The sequence below is a fragment of the Pieris rapae genome, chromosome Z (assembly GCF_905147795.1).
Source record: "Pieris rapae chromosome Z, ilPieRapa1.1, whole genome shotgun sequence".
Taxonomy (NCBI): Eukaryota; Metazoa; Arthropoda; class Insecta; order Lepidoptera; family Pieridae; genus Pieris; species Pieris rapae.
Genome location: NC_059534.1, coordinates 11111234 through 11129970, shown reverse-complemented (window position 1 = coordinate 11129970; position 18737 = coordinate 11111234). Strand labels below are relative to the sequence as shown.

The 18737-nt window shown below is 36.7% G+C and overlaps 2 protein-coding genes across 2 annotated transcripts; one reads left to right on the top strand and one right to left on the bottom strand.

Moving 5' to 3' along the window:
• Positions 1-1926: 1926 nt before the first annotated feature.
• Positions 1927-8367, top strand: LOC110995676 (leucine-rich repeats and immunoglobulin-like domains protein 1). The gene is made up of 8 exons (XM_022262949.2): positions 1927-2311; positions 5226-5394; positions 5478-5684; positions 5919-6107; positions 6187-6417; positions 6553-6774; positions 6861-7059; positions 7317-8367. The coding sequence occupies exons 1-8, from the start codon at positions 1995-1997 to the stop codon at positions 7550-7552; spliced, it is 1770 nt and encodes a 589-aa protein (XP_022118641.1). The 5' UTR covers positions 1927-1994; the 3' UTR covers positions 7553-8367.
• Positions 8368-9602: 1235 nt separating this feature from the next.
• LOC110995726 (protein Jumonji) lies at positions 9603-18184 on the bottom strand. The gene is made up of 11 exons (XM_022263020.2): positions 18027-18184; positions 17313-17476; positions 16652-16750; positions 15991-16244; positions 14523-15404; positions 13822-13988; positions 13089-13377; positions 11759-11932; positions 11180-11281; positions 10479-10662; positions 9603-9871 (listed from the first exon to the last, which is right to left on the bottom strand). The coding sequence occupies exons 1-10, from the start codon at positions 18035-18037 to the stop codon at positions 10480-10482; spliced, it is 2325 nt and encodes a 774-aa protein (XP_022118712.1). The 5' UTR covers positions 18038-18184; the 3' UTR covers positions 9603-9871; position 10479.
• Positions 18185-18737: the final 553 nt, after the last annotated feature.

The window sequence follows — 18737 nt, the reverse complement described above, 5'->3', positions numbered from 1 at the left end:
ATTAAAATTAAATTCAGAATGAAATGTTTGACATGGATAACGTTAAAGCTCAAACTCATACTGAAAATAACCTTATTCATATACGTAAACAAGTACATTTATGAACCTTAACAGAATAGGTGTTAAATTGATTCTAAATTTACATTTACTGAGCTGGCAAGAATCTCTCCACCACTCTTTAAGTCGGGAAGTTTTAAGTCATAAAAATTGTTTGAACTTCAGCAAATCAATCCCAAAGATTAGGAATATTTAAATATTCGACAAATTTGTAATAAGCTTTATTTATTCAGTGATAATTTCCAAATATTAAGAGATTTACTTTCTGAAGCTGTAAAATCGTTTATATTTTTTTAATATACAACAAGGTTTCAAGAATATATTGACCAATAGTATCATAATATTTAATTCGTTAAACTTATTCCTTACCGAATCCCTCGGGGAAACAGAATTAGTACCCCGAACAGCCCGCTTCTGCAGCACAAATATCGATTGAACATCCGCAGCAGCAGTAGAATAACGCATAACGCTATAGAAGTAGCTACGATACACAATTTTAGCCATGTTCTGATCAGTAAACTGTCGGTTTTATTTTCTGCAAATACTGCATAGCAAAGCCTATTCGAATGAGTCTCTATGTGTGGGCCCCACTGGAGAAAATTGGTTTTGTCAAAAAAATTTAGTCCATCTCATGAAGTCTATTGACAAAGTATGGGAGGTCGTTTATGTAAATCAGAAAAAGGAAGGCCCGAGAATCGAGCATTGGGGGACTCCGATAGACACCCATGAACCAGGAGAGGATGGAGTCACCATTGACATACACTCTTGTTCATTTGGACAATCAGAGGTTATCACGTTACAAAATCGCATTCGCTAATAATGCCGTAGTGCCAAAAAGATGATAATGACACAACCTTAAAAATATTAATACTAAATAGGAATACGAATCAGGCGTTATACCGAGTGAGCGATCGCCATCGTCAACAAAAGTTGGTGAGTGCTACAGGGCTTAAATCTAAATGTCAGAAATTTTAAAGGCTACTATGGAGACGGTCTACCTCGCGCTGCTCTTACTTCCTTTCAAGCCCCGGCCGTAGGCGTGCCCAGTTCAAGTCTACAACAGTCGCGTAGCTAAATGTGTTTGTTCTCAGCCTATCACTGATGTGTAGTAAAAAAAGTAACTGACGCCTATGTCTATCCGAACCCCTGACCTAAACGATTGTCTCATTCCCGTGTCTTTCGAAAGTACCCGAAGGTACGAGGTACGTATTAACTAAATTGTACATAACTCTCTATCAAAAATCCAAAATATGTATTATTATTTATCGATCTATCCATAGCAAGAACAAGCATATGCATGATATCGATACATCTTGTGAGTTTCTGTAGTGTGTTTTGTGTCAATGTCTAGTAAGTGGTACCAAACACAGCTGTGTACGAGAAATGGATTTCAGATTGCTGACATATTTTTACGAGGCGCTATCTAATTTTAATTCATAATAAATTTATTTAATGAACTCAACAATATGCGGAATAAGTAAACCTTTTGTTAATTTGTTTAATAGATTTTCTAATTGTGTTAATTATACGTAGTGGATGTTTTATGTAAGGTAGTACTAAGTACTATTGCTCAAAATTTTACATAAGTTTACCTTTCTCTTGTTTTGAAATATATTTCTTTTCTTCAACAATAACAGATATTGTAAAAACATAATCTGTTTTTATGAAAAAAAGTTAATAAGAAATATTAATTTATCAGCGGTACGTAGTTTTATTTAAGCGTTAAATGATGGAAGCAAATAATAACTATAATTTACGTCACTCGTTATTTACTCGATACATCATCTCAGGCATCTCGGAGCGGCCGGCTTTGCCAACAATGTTAAGTAGGAGCGAGCTCTGAGGCACGTCGAGTGGCGCCGTGGAGTAGTCAGCGGCGAGTGCCGACAGCGGAGTGGCGAGTAGTAGCGCACAGCTCGCCGACGGAGCAGCACGTGATGATTGCGGTGGCGCTGGGCGTGTGGCTGTGCGCGCTGGCGTGGCCCGGAGCGGGAGCCAGCGTGCACTGCGCGCTGCGGCGAGAGATTTCGCCGTGCACGTGCCGCCGAGAGGACGCCGCCGGAGCGGTGCTCGTCCTGTGCCAGCGGATCTCCTCATACCGCGACGTCGCACGCGCCCTCACCGACAAGTTCAGTCCGGATACTAAGATCGGCCTCGACATCTCGCACTCGCACCTTCCTGACTTCGCCGACCACACTTTCCGGGATCTCGGCCTCTCCATGACCAAACTCAAGCTCAACTTCGACAACCTGAGGCAAGTTCACGCGAGAGGCGCTGATAAGGGCGAAAGCAAACGCCGCTTATCACCGCAGTGGGCGGCGCCCGCGCGCCGTCTTCTGTTCGCATCTTAACGCGGAAAATTTATAATTAATCGAGCGGAGTATATCAGCGTCAATTAGTCATTATTATTAGCAGCCTACGCGAGTTCCGAGCTCCACAGCAATTAAAGTGGCCGTGGCCGTTTCACCTTCGATCCTATTTTTCTGATTCCCCTCATAGATTACATTGTTTTTGATTCGTTGCAAAGCAAGTGATTTATTTGTGTGATTATTGAAGGCAAATCGATCGGCGCTCGTAACAGCATCTAGGAGTGATGAAGTGGCCGCGCGATAGTGCTCAGGTTATCTTGGGTCACTTCTAAAGCAGTAAAATTGAATGATATCACAGTGGCCGTGTTGTACCCTTCATGAAATGCCAACAGTACATAAGTACTTCTAGTTCACGAAAACGAACCCTCTTTTAAGATAAAATATCCAGTTTTGCTACTTTAAAAGTTGCTTTCCTCGTATCGTTGTTCTCTTTACTGCCTCTTTCGCATAAATTTGTAAGGCCGTAAATGGCAGCATTAAGCTATCATGCCAATTAGTCACTCAACTTTATAGAATTGCAATTTCATTTCTATTCGGTCGAACATTACCCAAGTCCGTAATAAGTCTTTCTTGTTATGTTATCATGATAAACGGACATGACACGAAAACAGTCGTACTACCTGCATCTCAGATGTCGACGATGAGCCTAGATGGCACGTTATCGGTGCAAATGCCATTATTTCTTGTATGTATTTAAAAAGTTTTAGCCGTAAACATGTTGTGTCCGGAACATAATTTGTAGCGTCAGCGTCTTATGATAAGCTTGTTTTGGAATTACTGTTATGACTACAATACACAATAACAACTATACGAATATTTAATATATTTCAAAAATATAGCAAATGTATAAACTTTTGTGCTGTGGCTGTGTGGCTGGCCCGACATGTACAATTTGGCGCATTTCGGACGCTCATTTCGCAAATTGGATATTTAAAAGGTGTCGGTGTTGTGAGTTTAAAAATAGGCAGTTGATAACACTCTTGATATTTTTAGTTAAGTAAATATTATGATGTATGTAAATAGCGATACTGAAGGGTACGCTCGATGCATACTCGAGCCACGTGCCGCCGTGGCGCGATAACATCACAATCGTGCGCTTCTCCCGGTATTCACTTGTACACCAATATCTGACCCGAGTCACAGGGGAGTATAGTCCAGAACTTACATATATGTTTGTTATTCGACCATCAGAAGGATGGCTGAAATTCACCCAATTGCTGATTCTTGTCTTCAACGTTTAACGAAACGTGTATCCAATATGAGTTTGATGTCAATTGTCAACTTTAACTTAACAAGCGACGTTATATGCATAGCCACTTATTCAGAGATACCTGCGGGAAAGAGCTCTCCGTCGGTATTGAAAGAGGGTGTAAAAGATGCGGTTTTAACTAAATAAATAAACGTAAGGCGCCTCCAGTAAATGCGGCTCACCGCCTAATTGATCCCATTTTGTAATTTAATTGCCCTTTGGCCCGTCGTAACGACAATTATGAATCGACTCAACCCGTCAACCACTTCAATATCTATAATATTTTATAGACTGGCATATTTAGTCGCGGGAGAACTTTATAAATTCGATATACTACCTGAACTCTTTAATTCTCAAATTATATTCGTATAACATAAATGTTTGCGCCCACTTCTTGCTATATTTAGATAAGTTTATAATTTTGAGTTATTATCAGACAAAATAATAACTACGTATACAAACAGCAAATGCAAACACTTAAATCTATTCCAATGAAAACTGTTGGTTCGTTGAAATTTATTTATTTATTATGATGATTATAATATTACACCACTTTTCTAATTTCGTTTTGATTGACGTTACGGGATTAGTCGGCTTCAACAGGTAACTTAGATTTTATTGCTTCTATATTTGACGATGTGCTTTAGTTTAAAGAGCATATTGTCTCCTTATATTTGATTTATACCTGATATTAATTACCGACATTCAGGACATTGTAGGATCGCGTAGCTGACCTCATGTCGATCCTTATGGAACAGTCGTTGATATATCAATTATAAACGACGAATGGCTTAAGAGTAATGTATAACAACACGTATGCATGTGTTATTCCACACATGCATACGTGTTGTGCACGACGAGCTCTTGCAAAAATAATATATATTGCTCTGATAACGATGAATCGTAGTTTTTATCTTGAACAATATTTTGTTCAATCTTTTAAACTAGCATACCAACTAACTGTCACAGATGAATTTGCTTCAACAAACTTCTTACAAAAATATCTTCTTGGGTCAAGCTATGACCATTTGATACTGAAGCGACCTTCATGGTAGACCTTGAGACCCTGGGGGCAGTAATTCAGTTTTGTGTCGAGTCCTTTCGAGTCTTTTTCAATATGGTCGTATAGAACCTATGTTATATTGTGGTACCTGCAGCGCAGCCGTATGATCGTGTGGCGCCAGCCGTGGACCTCGCGATAACCCTGGTCCGTTGACCTCTCACTACACAGTATTAAACTTGATGTACTCGTGACGCAGCCCTGATTTTGTGATACATTCTATTGATCTGATATACGAAGTATTATAAGAGATCCTCCTTTTAGTTTAAGGTAACTAGGTGCCACCGCTTTGGTATTAACTTGCTTAGATTTCAGCCATTTAAGATGATGAGTCTGGTTTTTTGTATTTTTTTATTGGAACAATTTTCACAAAATTAGCCGCGATACATATGGAGCAACCGTAGCACTGACTCCATTCGACTGAATGAAACAAAGAAGGTCCATGACAATGACAAGTATAACTAACTAAGATGTTATAAAATGTTCGCAGTGAGTTACGCGAAAGCGTGTTCACGAAGCTAGAGTTGCTGGACTTTCTGAGCCTGGCAGACAACTCTTTGGCGGAGATGCCACGACACGTGCTGCGTCACTTGCCCCATGTTCGCACGCTAGATCTCTGCCGAAATAACATTACGCAGCTGGCTGAGGATGACTTCAAGGTAAACACTACTGTAACGCCGAAAGCGGCCACCGCCTCCGTCCGCACTTTGTTGTCCACACTCACTAATGTTTCCACTTGCAGGATATCCAGGAGCTAGAGCATCTGCTCCTGGCTGACAACCAGATTGCGCGGATCGAAAGGCACGCATTCCCGAAGGGGCTCAAACACATCCACCTGGGCATTAATAAATTGAACACTCTCAACGGCGCCTTGAGGGACTTGGACCGACTTGAGTGGATCTTCATTAATGCAAATCATTTGAAATCCATTGAAAATGAGTTGCCTGTGGTTAGTTCCGGCTGAGCTACATTTGAAGTGTCAAAAGTAAAAAACAAATAAAAATAACACCAAATTTTTAACTGTATCTACTTACTAAAATTAAAAATTGTAGTGTAAAAGACAACAATTGAAAAGAAATGAAAGTCAAAATCAAATTTTACTATATGTACGTTGACATCTTTAAAATGCTGTTCTTCATCCTTTTATACGTGGTGGGCTCCGATTGCACTATATTGTTTGCAGCGCGCCAAACGTCTGACGCTCGTTCATGCGGCTCACAATGGCTTGCGCGCGCTGCCCGGCGAGCTATGGCGGCTGCCCGCACTGGACTCGCTTTACGCCTACGACAACCGCATTAGCGTGCTGGGTGGTGCCCTGGGCGACTGCCGACGCCTCGTCACCCTTAGCCTCTCTTTCAACGATATTCAAGAGGTACTTTGCGTTTGTTTGATTTCTTTCCTTAATATTTTCTCACACCACATGTATCCTCTGTCTGCGTTTATTGTTACAGCTGGCATCGGACGAATTCGCCGGTACGGAGGCGCTGGCTGACTTGGACCTGGCTTATAATCGGCTTAGCGCACTTAACGGCTCGCTCCGCGCGCTAAAGTCCCTGCGATACCTGAATCTCACGCACAATGCCCTCACTCAGTTCTCGATGCACGAGATACGAGGCCTGCGTCGGCTCTACGTCATTGATTTGTCGCACAATAAAATAACTCAACTCACGGGACATGTCGAGGTAGGGTCTCGCGCACAGTATTTAAGAATGGACACTTCTCAAATAATCACTTAATGATACGCAAATCTGTAATTGTTGTGCTGCAGATGTCTCTGTGCACAAAATATGTTCGTATCTATGGCGACCGTATTTCAGAACTTAGTGGACGTCGAGACTCGCGTGTTGGAGGTCCGCCTCGACCACAACGGGTTGGAAACCTTGGGTGGGGCCTTAGGTGGCGTACGCGGTCTACTGCGCCTCACCCTAGCACACAATCGGCTTCGGCACCTCACACCTGCCGATCTCGCCGGCCTCGATGAGCTGCGCCTGCTCGATGTGTCCTACAACCACATCGTCTCTTTAGAGGACGCGTCTAAGGTACGATTCGTGAGACCATTGCGTCTCTCGTCCACGTTTCATTTTCGCTAGCGAGCTCTCGCGAATTAAGATACGGGTGGTTTCAGGCTATCCTGCCGCGCCTGGAAGAGCTGAACGCTCATCACAACGACATCGCGGCGTTGAAGGAGGCGCTTCACGGATTGCCGGCGCTCTGCACCGCTGATCTATCCCACAATCGGATCGAGACCGTTGACAACGAGGTCGCTTCCAAGTCTCGCTGCACCATAAACGGCGTGCCCGGTGTCCTTAAGATTTATCTTCAAGGTGACAAATATACTAATATTTAATATGATGCGTGTGACTTATTTATTGATTTGTGTGCGTTCAAGGTTCAAATAAAATTTGACTTTTCACGTCACTGTTTGAATGTAGCGCTGTGTGCGACGCGATTGTAAACCTGCAATGCGATTTAAGGGCGCTTGATGCAATATGAAGGAATGCATTAAGCGAAAAGGTGCTGACGGATTTTGCGTCGCGTATGCTCCCGTTCGAGCCCTCGATGAGTCAGTGAATATTTGCAGACAACCCCGTGCTGTGCGAGGAACGAGTGTTCGAGTTGGCGGCTGCGGTGGAGCGGGCGGGCGCTCGTCTGAGCGGAGACGCGGTGTGCGCCGCCTCCAAAACCCTCGAGGCTCTCAACGACGGGGGCCCCGACGCACCCGTCATCGTCGTGGCGCGGGTGGGGCCCGCTCCGGACCCCGACCGCACCCTCGCACCGGGCCCACTCTTCTACCGCAGGGCCCGGGACGCGCCCTGACAACCCTTCTAAGGAAGTGTGCCAAATTAAAACACCAAACATGCCATGTACATAACGTAAGCTCAGCGTAGAGTGTAGGCTCAGGAGGAGCGTCACGTATTTTGAAACCGGCCGAGTTTCGGTTTCGGTTTTAGTATGATCTGTGTGTATGTATATCTCATTTCTCTTCACAGGCACTTAAAATAACAAGTATTTCTCCTGGAATCGAATACCGGAACTCGGCATAAACTCAGCGCTAGACCGAGCGGGTTCTTACGGAGTCCTAAACTCATTGATAATATTAGTAAGAGACGTGTATAATTAGTACCTATAATATAGTTGATAAGATAAATTATTATAAAGGCGATTAACAATACTCGACGGCTACGATTTAATAATAATAATAGGACATTAAATAATTACTTTAAATTAAACGTACTAACCTAAAATGTGTAAGCCCTTTTGAGTATTTTATAATATTTTAAAATTGTATTAAATTAATAAAGAGAGAGATTGACGTCGTAGAACTTAAGGAAGTGTATGAATTCAGTCTTTATGATTAACATTGCAAGAGTTTTCTATTCATAGCAATAAATATTATTAGTGACAGCGATAGGAAGTAGAGAGACGCATACCGAGTGATTATAATTCTCTGTTCCTAATCTTTACAAAAGTACTTATTTGCATAACTGTACATACTGTTTAGTTTCATAATTTCATACATTTCCAGTAGCAGCGAAGTGTGACGAGAGCTCGCCGTGGTGTTAGCTTTACTTTGAACTGTGAGTTGGCCGCGCCCTGCGACCTAATTGTAACCAATAAATCATTACCACTGCGTTGTTGTCTTTTACTTTTTCCCCCCTTTTTTACAAAGTAACTCGGTCATGACAGAGATGAGAACTCGCTGTTTCACTTCACTCGTGGTTAGTACTAGTAACGTTCAGTGATAGGAGGCAAAAGTGAAAATCGTTTATTCATATAGGTACCGCAATGTACACTTTTGAACGTCAAAAGAAATACCGATTCAATGCTCATTTTACATTTACTGCCAGTTCTCAAATCAGGGGCGTAGATCGGAAGAGAAGAACTGGCAATAAACTCTCCGCCACTCCTTTTAATCGCCAAATTTATTGTTTCACAGAATGTTTGAAAGTTGCTGCAACCATCTTGAGTTATTATTTTTTAAATTGTAAAAATAAAATAAATCAAAAACGAAGAATTGTCCAATAAAGAAGGTATGCTAAAATAGGAGCAGGCACTCATATTCTCGTGGGATATATTATAAGACACAACATACAGGGATATTTAGATAAAGTCTCTTGTGGGCAGCCAGTCTCTTCCTTCTTACATGTAAACAGTATTTAACTTAATTATTTCTATATAACACATTTATGTAAACTACTACACAACTAGTAAAATTACTACTGAATCAAAACAACACCTGAAATAACTGTACGAGTAGTGCACTTACAGATATGTACAAGTTTTAACGTGTTATGACTTGTCGATTCTGAAATAGAAGCGAACGGCCCTTTTTTTCTATATGCCTCGTAATATGTACATACATACATACAAGACCATTTGTTGTTTTCTAATTCGTAAAAATAACTGTGTAAAAAATTACCGGAGTAAAATGAAAACCAAAAATTAATTATTAATCATATATTTCCTTGTTACAAAGCAGAATAATCATATCAATATAAATCTTGCAATAAACCCTTTATTCATCAGTCTTGATTTATTTTCTCATGTTTCTGAGGGAATCATAAGAATTTAAGTAACCTAACAGGAATTACATCATACTTGGATATTTATTTAAAAATATACTATATATAATCCTCTATTACTTAATAAATAATAAATCTAATAAAGGTATTACAATAAAATTATCTTATTCTAAGAACACTTTGAATATTATGACATTATAATTTACAATTAATTTTACGAAAATACACACTATATTTAGTAAATCATTAAATTAATATCAATCAACAGGCCTTGTTATAATTAAATAATAAATATCAATCAACCAGCCTTTTTATAATTAAATAATTAATATCAATCAACCAGCCTTTTTATAATTAAATAATAAATATCAATCAACCAGCCTTTTTATAATTAAATAATAAATATCAATCAACCAGCCTTATTATAATTAAATAATTAATATCACCACTACGACCCAGCAGCCGAATATTTGTAAAGATAATAAATTAATACGACGACCACGAAATTATTTACAAAATTATTTACGAAACTTTTAACTGTCTCTTACGCGGTCAGTAAATGCCTGTTCTATTTGTCCGTATCGCAGAACGACCACGCATTCTTGAATATTATCTGAAAGAAGAACATTTTGTCGGTTTTAACATACCATAGCAAACGAATGTCGGGGTCTCAGGCGGTGCGTCGTCTGAATTAAAAAAAAACTTGTAAATATGTGTGTTTCTTCACATAAATCAAGCGAGGTATAATGATTTGATTCAGGTATTTTGACTCCACACTTTATCAAAGTAAGTTTATGGGTTTTAAACAATTAGTATTATGCCCATAAAATGTAAATACTTAGGTTTTTTTTTTGGAAATTATATTTAAGTTAATTACATACTAATAAAATGATGAAATATGAATAATATTTTTCGATCTTACCGACAGAATAAAATGATATTTTCTAGAAATTATTCCTAGCAAGATCGATTTATAGCCCCCGACACCCCCGTCTACTAAATTTCATGAAAATTGTTGGAGCCGATTCCGAGATTCCAATTATATATACAAGAATTGCTCGTTTAAAGATATAAAAATAAACAATTTAAATGTAAAAGCAGAAGAATAAAGAGATCAAAGCATCAAGATCAAAACATTGTTGTGTCAAAACTATCTAGTATTGAGACGATTTAAGAACAAAGATGTCTTTACAGGATTTTTCATATAAAAATTGACTTACGCTAGTTTCTCCTTAGACGTTCTTTTAAAAACTCCAAAAGCTCCTTAAGTTCGTTTGTACTGTACATAATTATGAATGACAATCGCTTAGTCTCAGTTATTAGATGACTTTTATTGGGTTGTTGTAGTACTTTAATCGCGTGTTCCAGACATAAGACTGAGTTTTTATCAAACACGCCTCGCACCTGCGTATATAAAAAAAAACATTAAATTAATAAATATGCCCGCGGTTTTAGCATTATAAGTTGGTAGCTTAATGTTGAGAATGTTTTGATAATAAATTAGAAGTAGCACTAATTTATTATTATTTACTATTTATTCCTCGAATTCGAAAACAAAAAAACTTCCATCCACCATCAGTCCTTCTGTAAAAGCTCAACAGAAAGTAATTTAAAAGCTCCACGGACCACTTGCAAGTCGATAGGACGGTTTGTTTTAAATTGAATAGATTCAATTAAAGAAATTATGACAATCATATTACATTAAAAATATCAATAACTATTCGGTATCGTTAATATCTTATGTACCTAAATTATCTAAATCGTTACATAACTTAATCAACGATGATGATTATATTTTATACTACAAAAAACTTTAAAACAAAAATAGCCTTGCTATCCGTATCACATTTTTGACGAAAGTTATAATTAGCTAAGTCTCGACTCTGAATCTGAAATTTAAATATCGGAAAGTGTTCATTACCCTCGATAAATATAAAGTCATCCGGCATATATAGCACTCATCTTGATCGGATACATTCCAAGCTCTTGTCGCACTAGGCTTGTATGGTTTTAGCCACGCTTTCTAAAAAGAAATATAACGATTAAGTTTCCTCCATAATCCACCACACATATTTTTTAATGATACACATAAAAACACTATGATTTATTGTATTTCTATATTTGTGTCTCCTTAGTACATTACAATATTTTTATATAATTATAACGTTCCCGGATTAATAAGGGGCTTCAAATAATAGTGAATATTATTTCCAATTACCACTATTTAATTTTATTATTATAAAAAATGCCTAAATAATATATATATATCTATTATATCGCAGGCAGTCTGCTCTCTTTGTCTAACTAAAATAATCTGAGTGAGAGAAATGTGCAGCCTCGGCTCGCACAAGAAATTTAGTATTAGTGATAAATTTTATTTGGATTAATATTATTTTACGAATATAAAATTAATAAATATTTGTTACACTATCACAAGTCGAGAAATTTAGTATTATTACCATACTTTTGTTATTTTTTTGTGAATATAAAAATAACTTACAGTTAAACCCATTTCTTCCAACTTCTGTCTGTTACTGAACTCCTTGTTGAGAACCTCTTTTAATATCGGCTCAATGGCTCTTAAAACCGACGGCGGCGTACGGGCATCTCTTACGAATGCAAACAACAGTTGCTCAAGAGAGAACATTGTTGGTTCACAACTGCTTTTTAATGTCTACAAAAGAATTTTAAATTAATTTGTGCTATATATATATATATATATGACATGTTATATTTATCTAGCCGTTGCCTTCATCCAAATTCTGGCTTGTATTTTAGAGGGGGCGGAGAAATCTACGATGAAAATGTCAAATACATATCTATGGTAATAATTAAAACGTTCGGAATCTTCTGGAATTTTGAAGTGTGGACTTCACACATGCTAGGGGGCATCTAGGCATTTGGAGACCAGATGCCGGCGCGGACTCTAATGCCGAGTTGTTCCTGCAGTATACGAAACTGTTTATAGCTACGGTCTTGTGTCTCGAGTCCAAAGAAGTTTATGCTTAAAAGACGGTCTCTGTCGCTCCTCCTGTCTCCGAAGACACTCTCCTTAAAGGCTTAGTCAGCATCGGGGCACTGAGCGATAACACATCGAGCGACGTTCAGTTTCATGGTAATTTAGAGCGATTGGAATCGTCAACGACCAGTCACTTTCCGAGCAGCTTGATCCATTGGCGACGAGTAGATGCGACTCTCTGCATCTTCTACCGCATTTACCATGGAGAGTTTGAAAAAGTATCGAAATTTAAACACCTAATTAAACCGACACTTTCATTTAGAACATTTTCCACACAGTAATTGTTATTCTTTTGAAATTACACAGATTTTATACTAATATATACGTCCGCTATCTTGTTTGTCAATAGGTTGTTGATATTGTCAAGTGTTTTTTTATTCGTCTCAGTGACGTTTATTGAAAGTAAATTTAATTAGGGTTTACTGTTTATGTGTGCGAGTAAATGTGTGTTTACTTGTATTCGTTTTTACTACAAACTCCCAAGCGAAATTAGAGAACTATCAGTAAATAAATTCAAAGCCCTTGTTAAAAGTAAATTAATTAATAAAGCCTTTTATAACTGTGACGAATACTTAAATGATCCTTATCCTTGGGATTGATTTGCTCTAGTTCAAACAATTTGTATTAAAAACTTGGCGATTGAAAAGAGTGGCGGAAAGTTTCTTGCCAGTTCTTCTTACCCGCTCTACGCCCTTGACTTGCGAACTGGTTGTACATGCAAATTTAATTTGTTTTTTTTTTTGACGTTCATAAGTGTACATGTTTACCTAGATGAATATTTTGAGTTTACTAGAATAAACATTCAACTTACATCAAACGTTTCACCGAGACAATGTATCCAGGACAATGTAGCGAAGTACACACTTTCGGATATTGTGTATCCCGTGGCAATTGAAGACGAATAGGCTTTTGGGCAAACTATTATAAATTCGCCCGGATTTTGCACAGCCCGGCACAGAGAAACAGAGTCCTGCAATAAATCCGGTGGGATCATCGCAATGTCTGATGGTAACCAAACGGATTTATTCTGAACGAACGCCGGGCACAAGCGTTCCACTGCTATCCGAAATGTATCGCTTTGCGAATCGTCGATGCCATACCTGGAATGCGTTCGAGCAATGTAAAAAAAAATGTTAAACAGATAATAGATAAAATTGATTAACAGAAAATTGAAATAAATTTATAGAGTTTGAGGAAAGCACCAACTCAGGTGTCACCCGGATTCTACTACCAAGCGCCAACTTCAATATTTAATTAGCGCCTGTTCACCTGAACCTCATGGCCCAATGCTCTAGTCCAAAGGGGAGAAAAAGAAGTTGGAGGAGACACATATTTGTGCTGTTTATTATTTTCCGCTCTCAAATATATATTATATGGAAGAGCTGAGATCATTGTTACCAAAGTAGGTCTCATCAAAAAATTTCTTTCTATGTGGGCGTGGCGTTAAATCCAAAAATTAAGAAAACATGTAAAGACAGACTGATCTAGAAGAATTGTATTGTAAAAAATCAATCAAATTTAATATTATTCACACGTCCACATACCATACTTTCTTCTTTCCACTATGCATATACTCAATCCATGGGAGGCCATGAGGGTCTCTGTGCCAGCAACTCGTCGAGAACAGCATTCCCAGATGCAATGTGGGCGCAGTCATTCCAACCACGGGACCCAAGAAACTTAACATGTTCTGTATGTCCCTACTGATACACTGAAATAATGAATATGATTAATAAGAATTTAAATGCATTTAACATAAGTAGTGGCTATAGAAAATGTAAAATAAATATTGATCAAACCAAGGCAAAGCCCCTATAACGTACTATGCCAGTCAGCATTTTTTTATAGAGCAGGGGTCTAACGGGTCCTGTTGATGTTAAGTAATACCGTCGTCGATGGCCACTATTAATTCCAGAGATAACTCTTTTCTTGAAGAACCCCAAGAAGAAGAAGGAATTGCTTTGGAAATATTTCAGTGTCTAGCTGGTTCCACATAGTGGTGGTGCGCGGCAAAAACGAACGACAAACGTCGGATGATTAAACTCAGCTATTATCAATAACACAATTTAACTCAATAATATTTTACTTTCAATTAATTTTTAATACTGTCCAATACCTACGGTGTTAGTAAAATATGAAAACAACTCAAAATTGCAGTTATGACTTACATTTTATATAATTTTCTTTAAATATTAAAATTTAGATAAACTTATTAAGAATATTGAGTTTCAAAATGATCTCTCACCTTCAAGTTCCAAGGATGTCTACTATAATGGTCGGTGGAATCATTATTTGGAAACCCATAATCCGCGGCACCCGTGTCTATGGAAGCTGCGTTTACACAGACATGCTTGGTCCTCGACAAGACAACGTCCCAATATGCTTTTTCTATGGATTTTGTTTTCAGAGTTGTAGAAGATAAAAATGCATTGGAAGCGACTTCTGCCACTTTTTGGAAAGCGTAAAGATTCATTGATCGCCCCGGCACGATACAATCGTCAGTCTCAGCAAGGGCATTTAATATTAAATGGTCTTTTGCCGAGATTTCATCACATGAATCATTATCGGTGGAGTCACCTGGCTCCAGCATTTGCCTTTGTGCGTGCAGAGGACTCCGTGCACGGTTAGACATCCTCGATTGACTTTTTTCGCACAAAAGATCCACCTGTTCTATCAAATTTTCTTTCTCAAACGTTGTCATCACTTCATATGGTAATAAATATTTTTCATAAATTTGTTTAATTTTTTGACCGGGATTTTTTAAATGACGACACAACTTTAACTGGTCAGCAACTTTGTTCCATTGTACAATTTTTGTTAACTTCTTTAGCCCACCCATTTGCTGTACTAGCTTGAATAAATATGCTAAATCCACTTCCAAGCCGCTTAGTAGTGGCGGTCGCCTAAATGTCACTTTTTGCGACGCCAAGACGGCTTTGAAAGTGGTCAACTTTTTGGCAGCTGGCCCATATCGTTTGAACATCCGTTGCACGTAGTGGTTGGTTACATTAAAGTTCATAGTCCCATCAAGATTACAGGGTGGTGTGAATCCATCAGGTGGTATAACTTTGCATAAGCCATATTTGGACGCTTCTGGTAAAATTTTCTCTATATATGTTAGTGGCTCCTGGAATCAGATTAAGACACAATAATAATCTATTCAACATATTCTCGAACCACGTCATTCCTATTTGGTGATCATTTTAAGCAGTAGCTGAGTGGTCTCCCTTTCCAAGTAAATACTAAACTGGTCTTTATGTTTTAGACTACTACAATAAATGTTTTGTCTGTTTATTTGACATATTAACAAATGCCAAGGTTTAATTTCACAAACAATAAAAAAAATGCTATTGCAATTGGAAATATATATAATATATGGTACACATTAATAGATGGCTTTATAATTTTAAAAAGAAAAATAAAACAAGAACTAATTTATAAGCGGGTTATTATCTACTTATTTCAGTGGATGGAATTCAATGTTGCACAAATGTTAACAATACTGTTTGCCATAACAACTAAGCCATTGAGTTCAGTCTATTTTCACAATCCTTTTTCTATTTAATACAGAAATGTACTTCATTACATAAGGGTGATTAAATAGTTGCTTACTTAAAAAATTAACATTGGCTATGCACAGCTGACAAAAGCACACTTGTTACTTTTAAATCACAGCTAATTATAATTTCCATAATGTAAATTTCAATACTTACTTTAAATTCATCAACCGTAGGTCGAAACACAGGTGCCTCCAAAATGCTCATCTTTTGTTTCTTTCGTATAGGAATTTCATCATCACTAGTTGAATCTCCAGAGTGACTTTGTTTATTGGTATGTCGATCTCGAGTCTCACGATCCTTTCTAGTATTTGGTTTAATATAACTTGAATTTGAATTTTCAATTAATAGGGTCTCATCCATTTCTTCTGTGGAATCACTGTCACATATCATCACTATCTCTGGGTCATCTAAAAATTTAAAAATCTAATACAGCTTTTAAAATAGATTTTGATAATATTTATATTTAATGTGAGTAAAGTTGTACTTGTTATTGGTATTTCAACGTAAATGCACAACCAAATTTATCCTAACCTTATTAAAAATCAAAACCACTAAGAAAAGGTAAGTTATTTTCTGTATTCCTATGAATTACTATTAATGAAGATAAGAAAATATTCTTATTGTACAAAAATAGTTTAAACATTTGTTATGTAGGAATTATTAAGTAAAATACTGTTTACATGATAAAAGAAAAAGAATAGCTGCCCACAGCACAGGGAATCCTAGTGTGGGGGCCAGTGCACATTACTTTATCTAAATATTCCGGTATATTGTGTCTAATAGTTTTTCTTTCTCTTTCTTGCTTTCTTCTTACCTGCTGAAGTAGCTACATTCTGGCTCAACTGCGCATTAGGAAGTTGGTTCGTTTGTAGTCGCTCAAGGACCACTACTGGTTGAATATGCTTATGTATATCTGTCAAATTTTAGTTCTTTCTTCAGTTAATATATTTCAAATAATAAATAAATTTGTACAAAACACTACTCCACGCTTATTACAGTGATTAGATAAGTTTTTCTTAATAGTAACATTGTCAGTCATTTCTCACTCTGAATAAACCATGAATTTAACAACTTAAATATTGTAATAATAATGACTATTATAGAAACTACAGTCTGTGTTATATTTACCTTGAAGGAGTCAACAACAACTAAAATCAAAATACTTAACATCCTTGCTAACCTTGCTGGGACCAACTTCAAATAAAGTAGTAAACATTAATTAATAACAACCTAGTTTTTGTTATAACCCTTATATATTTTAATTGATAATTTACTATGTTTTGTTTGCTGCTTATTGCTATCATTTAAGAGGGAAAATAAATGTATATATTATAAAGCAAAATTCATATGAGTTATTTACAAGATAATAGTATTTAATAATAAAATGTGCAAAGCTTACATCAACTAATGTAATGCTTTAAAGCTGTGTAAACACTATTTATACTCTTAATTCAAAATATAAGAAAATAATTTACCATTAAAAGCAAGTCTGTCCAGGAGATTTGCTGGTTTTTTCTTCACATAACGTAGTTGACGTACTGGATCAGGGCTGGTTTCTGTGGGAGTTTCCAATGGAGCTTTGCTCTTCATACGTGTACATGCTCCAGCAGCAAATTTTCTTTGAGCGCCGAAGTTCCGACTATATATTAAAACATATAAAATATTTAGGTAATTAACAAAATTAAATTATAAAATGTATAATTGTAAGGAAAAAGACAAGTTGTTAAAGTTTACAATTCAATACCTAACATAACTTAACCTATCCAAACTAGATAATAATTCGTTTTATGGACAGTTATGTAAAATAAAATATTAATATACTAACCTAACCTAACCGAACTAGATAATAATTCGTTTTTTAGACGCTTAGATTCGTACATATTCAGTATAATCAAATTCAAGGTATTGAATTGTAAACCCAAACCACGTTTTTTGGTATCGTCCAAGAAACGGTGGAAATACGGAGAATTATTTCTTATAATTCATGTAATATTAATAGAAACATCAATAATATGATAAAATTATTAATGCATAAACTTAAAATGCTGGAAAAAAAAATAGGTACACTACTACTTCTACTACACTAAAGCCGACATTTTATTTTTGGTCTACATTGAATTCTTAAATGGTTTAAAAAGATAAGTAAGTTTTCGTAATTACACCTATTTTATGCGGTTTTAAACACATACCCTTTATTCATTTTGGTAATTAAAGCAAAACAACAACAAACAACAAACACTTCGTTTAAACCAACACAATCTTTTTCAGTGAATATTCAAAACTACCCACACTCATAGTAAAGAAAACTATACGGTTAGAGATTAGAATTTAGAATGTAGAATGTTAAGAGTTGTCTGTTGTACATTGTTTCTTTTTTTTTTAATTTATTTATTAGCCGGATACAAAGTGTACATTGTTTCAGCTAAGCAGGGCTGCCAGATGAAAAAAAATCATGAACGTACGCCAACTACAAAAAAATCGTATTGCCAGGAAATTTTAAAGTGAGAAAAAAAATTCGACTCAATTTATAAAAAAAAGAAAACTATTGATTAGTCATTTACATTTTACTGCGGTCGTATTTTGTAACATTTTTTTATACGTATTTCAAATTTCCGTTTTATCGTATTAATTGCTCGGCAAATAATGTTTTATTCAGTGTCCTATTGGATAAACTGTTTCTAAATTTGGTTTTGATTAAATTGACCTCACTTTAGTGCCAAATTTTTTTCACAGTCTGTCAGACTGTCATGGGGTAAACATAACACACTTGTAGTAATTTGAGCTAATGTTTTATTATTTTTAAATTGTTTTTTAATATCGCCCCAAAACTCATCGGTATTGTTATTTCTTTTACATATATATATTTTGATAATTCATCAATTTTATCTGAAATATTGGGA

Bases quoted from the DNA above. Each gene is read 5' to 3' on its own strand.
- LOC110995676 (XM_022262949.2), top strand. From the start codon at position 1,995: ATGATTGCGGTGGCGCTGGGCGTGTGGCTGTGCGCGCTGGCGTGGCCC. The intron at 2,312-5,225 runs GCAAGTTCACGC...AAATGTTCGCAG, and splicing joins CTCAACTTCGACAACCTGAG to TGAGTTACGCGAAAGCGTGT. The intron at 6,775-6,860 runs GTACGATTCGTG...GGGTGGTTTCAG, and splicing joins CTTTAGAGGACGCGTCTAAG to GCTATCCTGCCGCGCCTGGA.
- LOC110995726 (XM_022263020.2), bottom strand. The intron at 13,378-13,821 runs GTATGTGGACGT...AACGCATTCCAG, and splicing joins AGTGGAAAGAAGAAAGTATG to GTATGGCATCGACGATTCGC. The intron at 10,663-11,179 runs GTAATGAACACT...TTATATACGCAG, and splicing joins TGACTTTATATTTATCGAGG to GTGCGAGGCGTGTTTGATAA.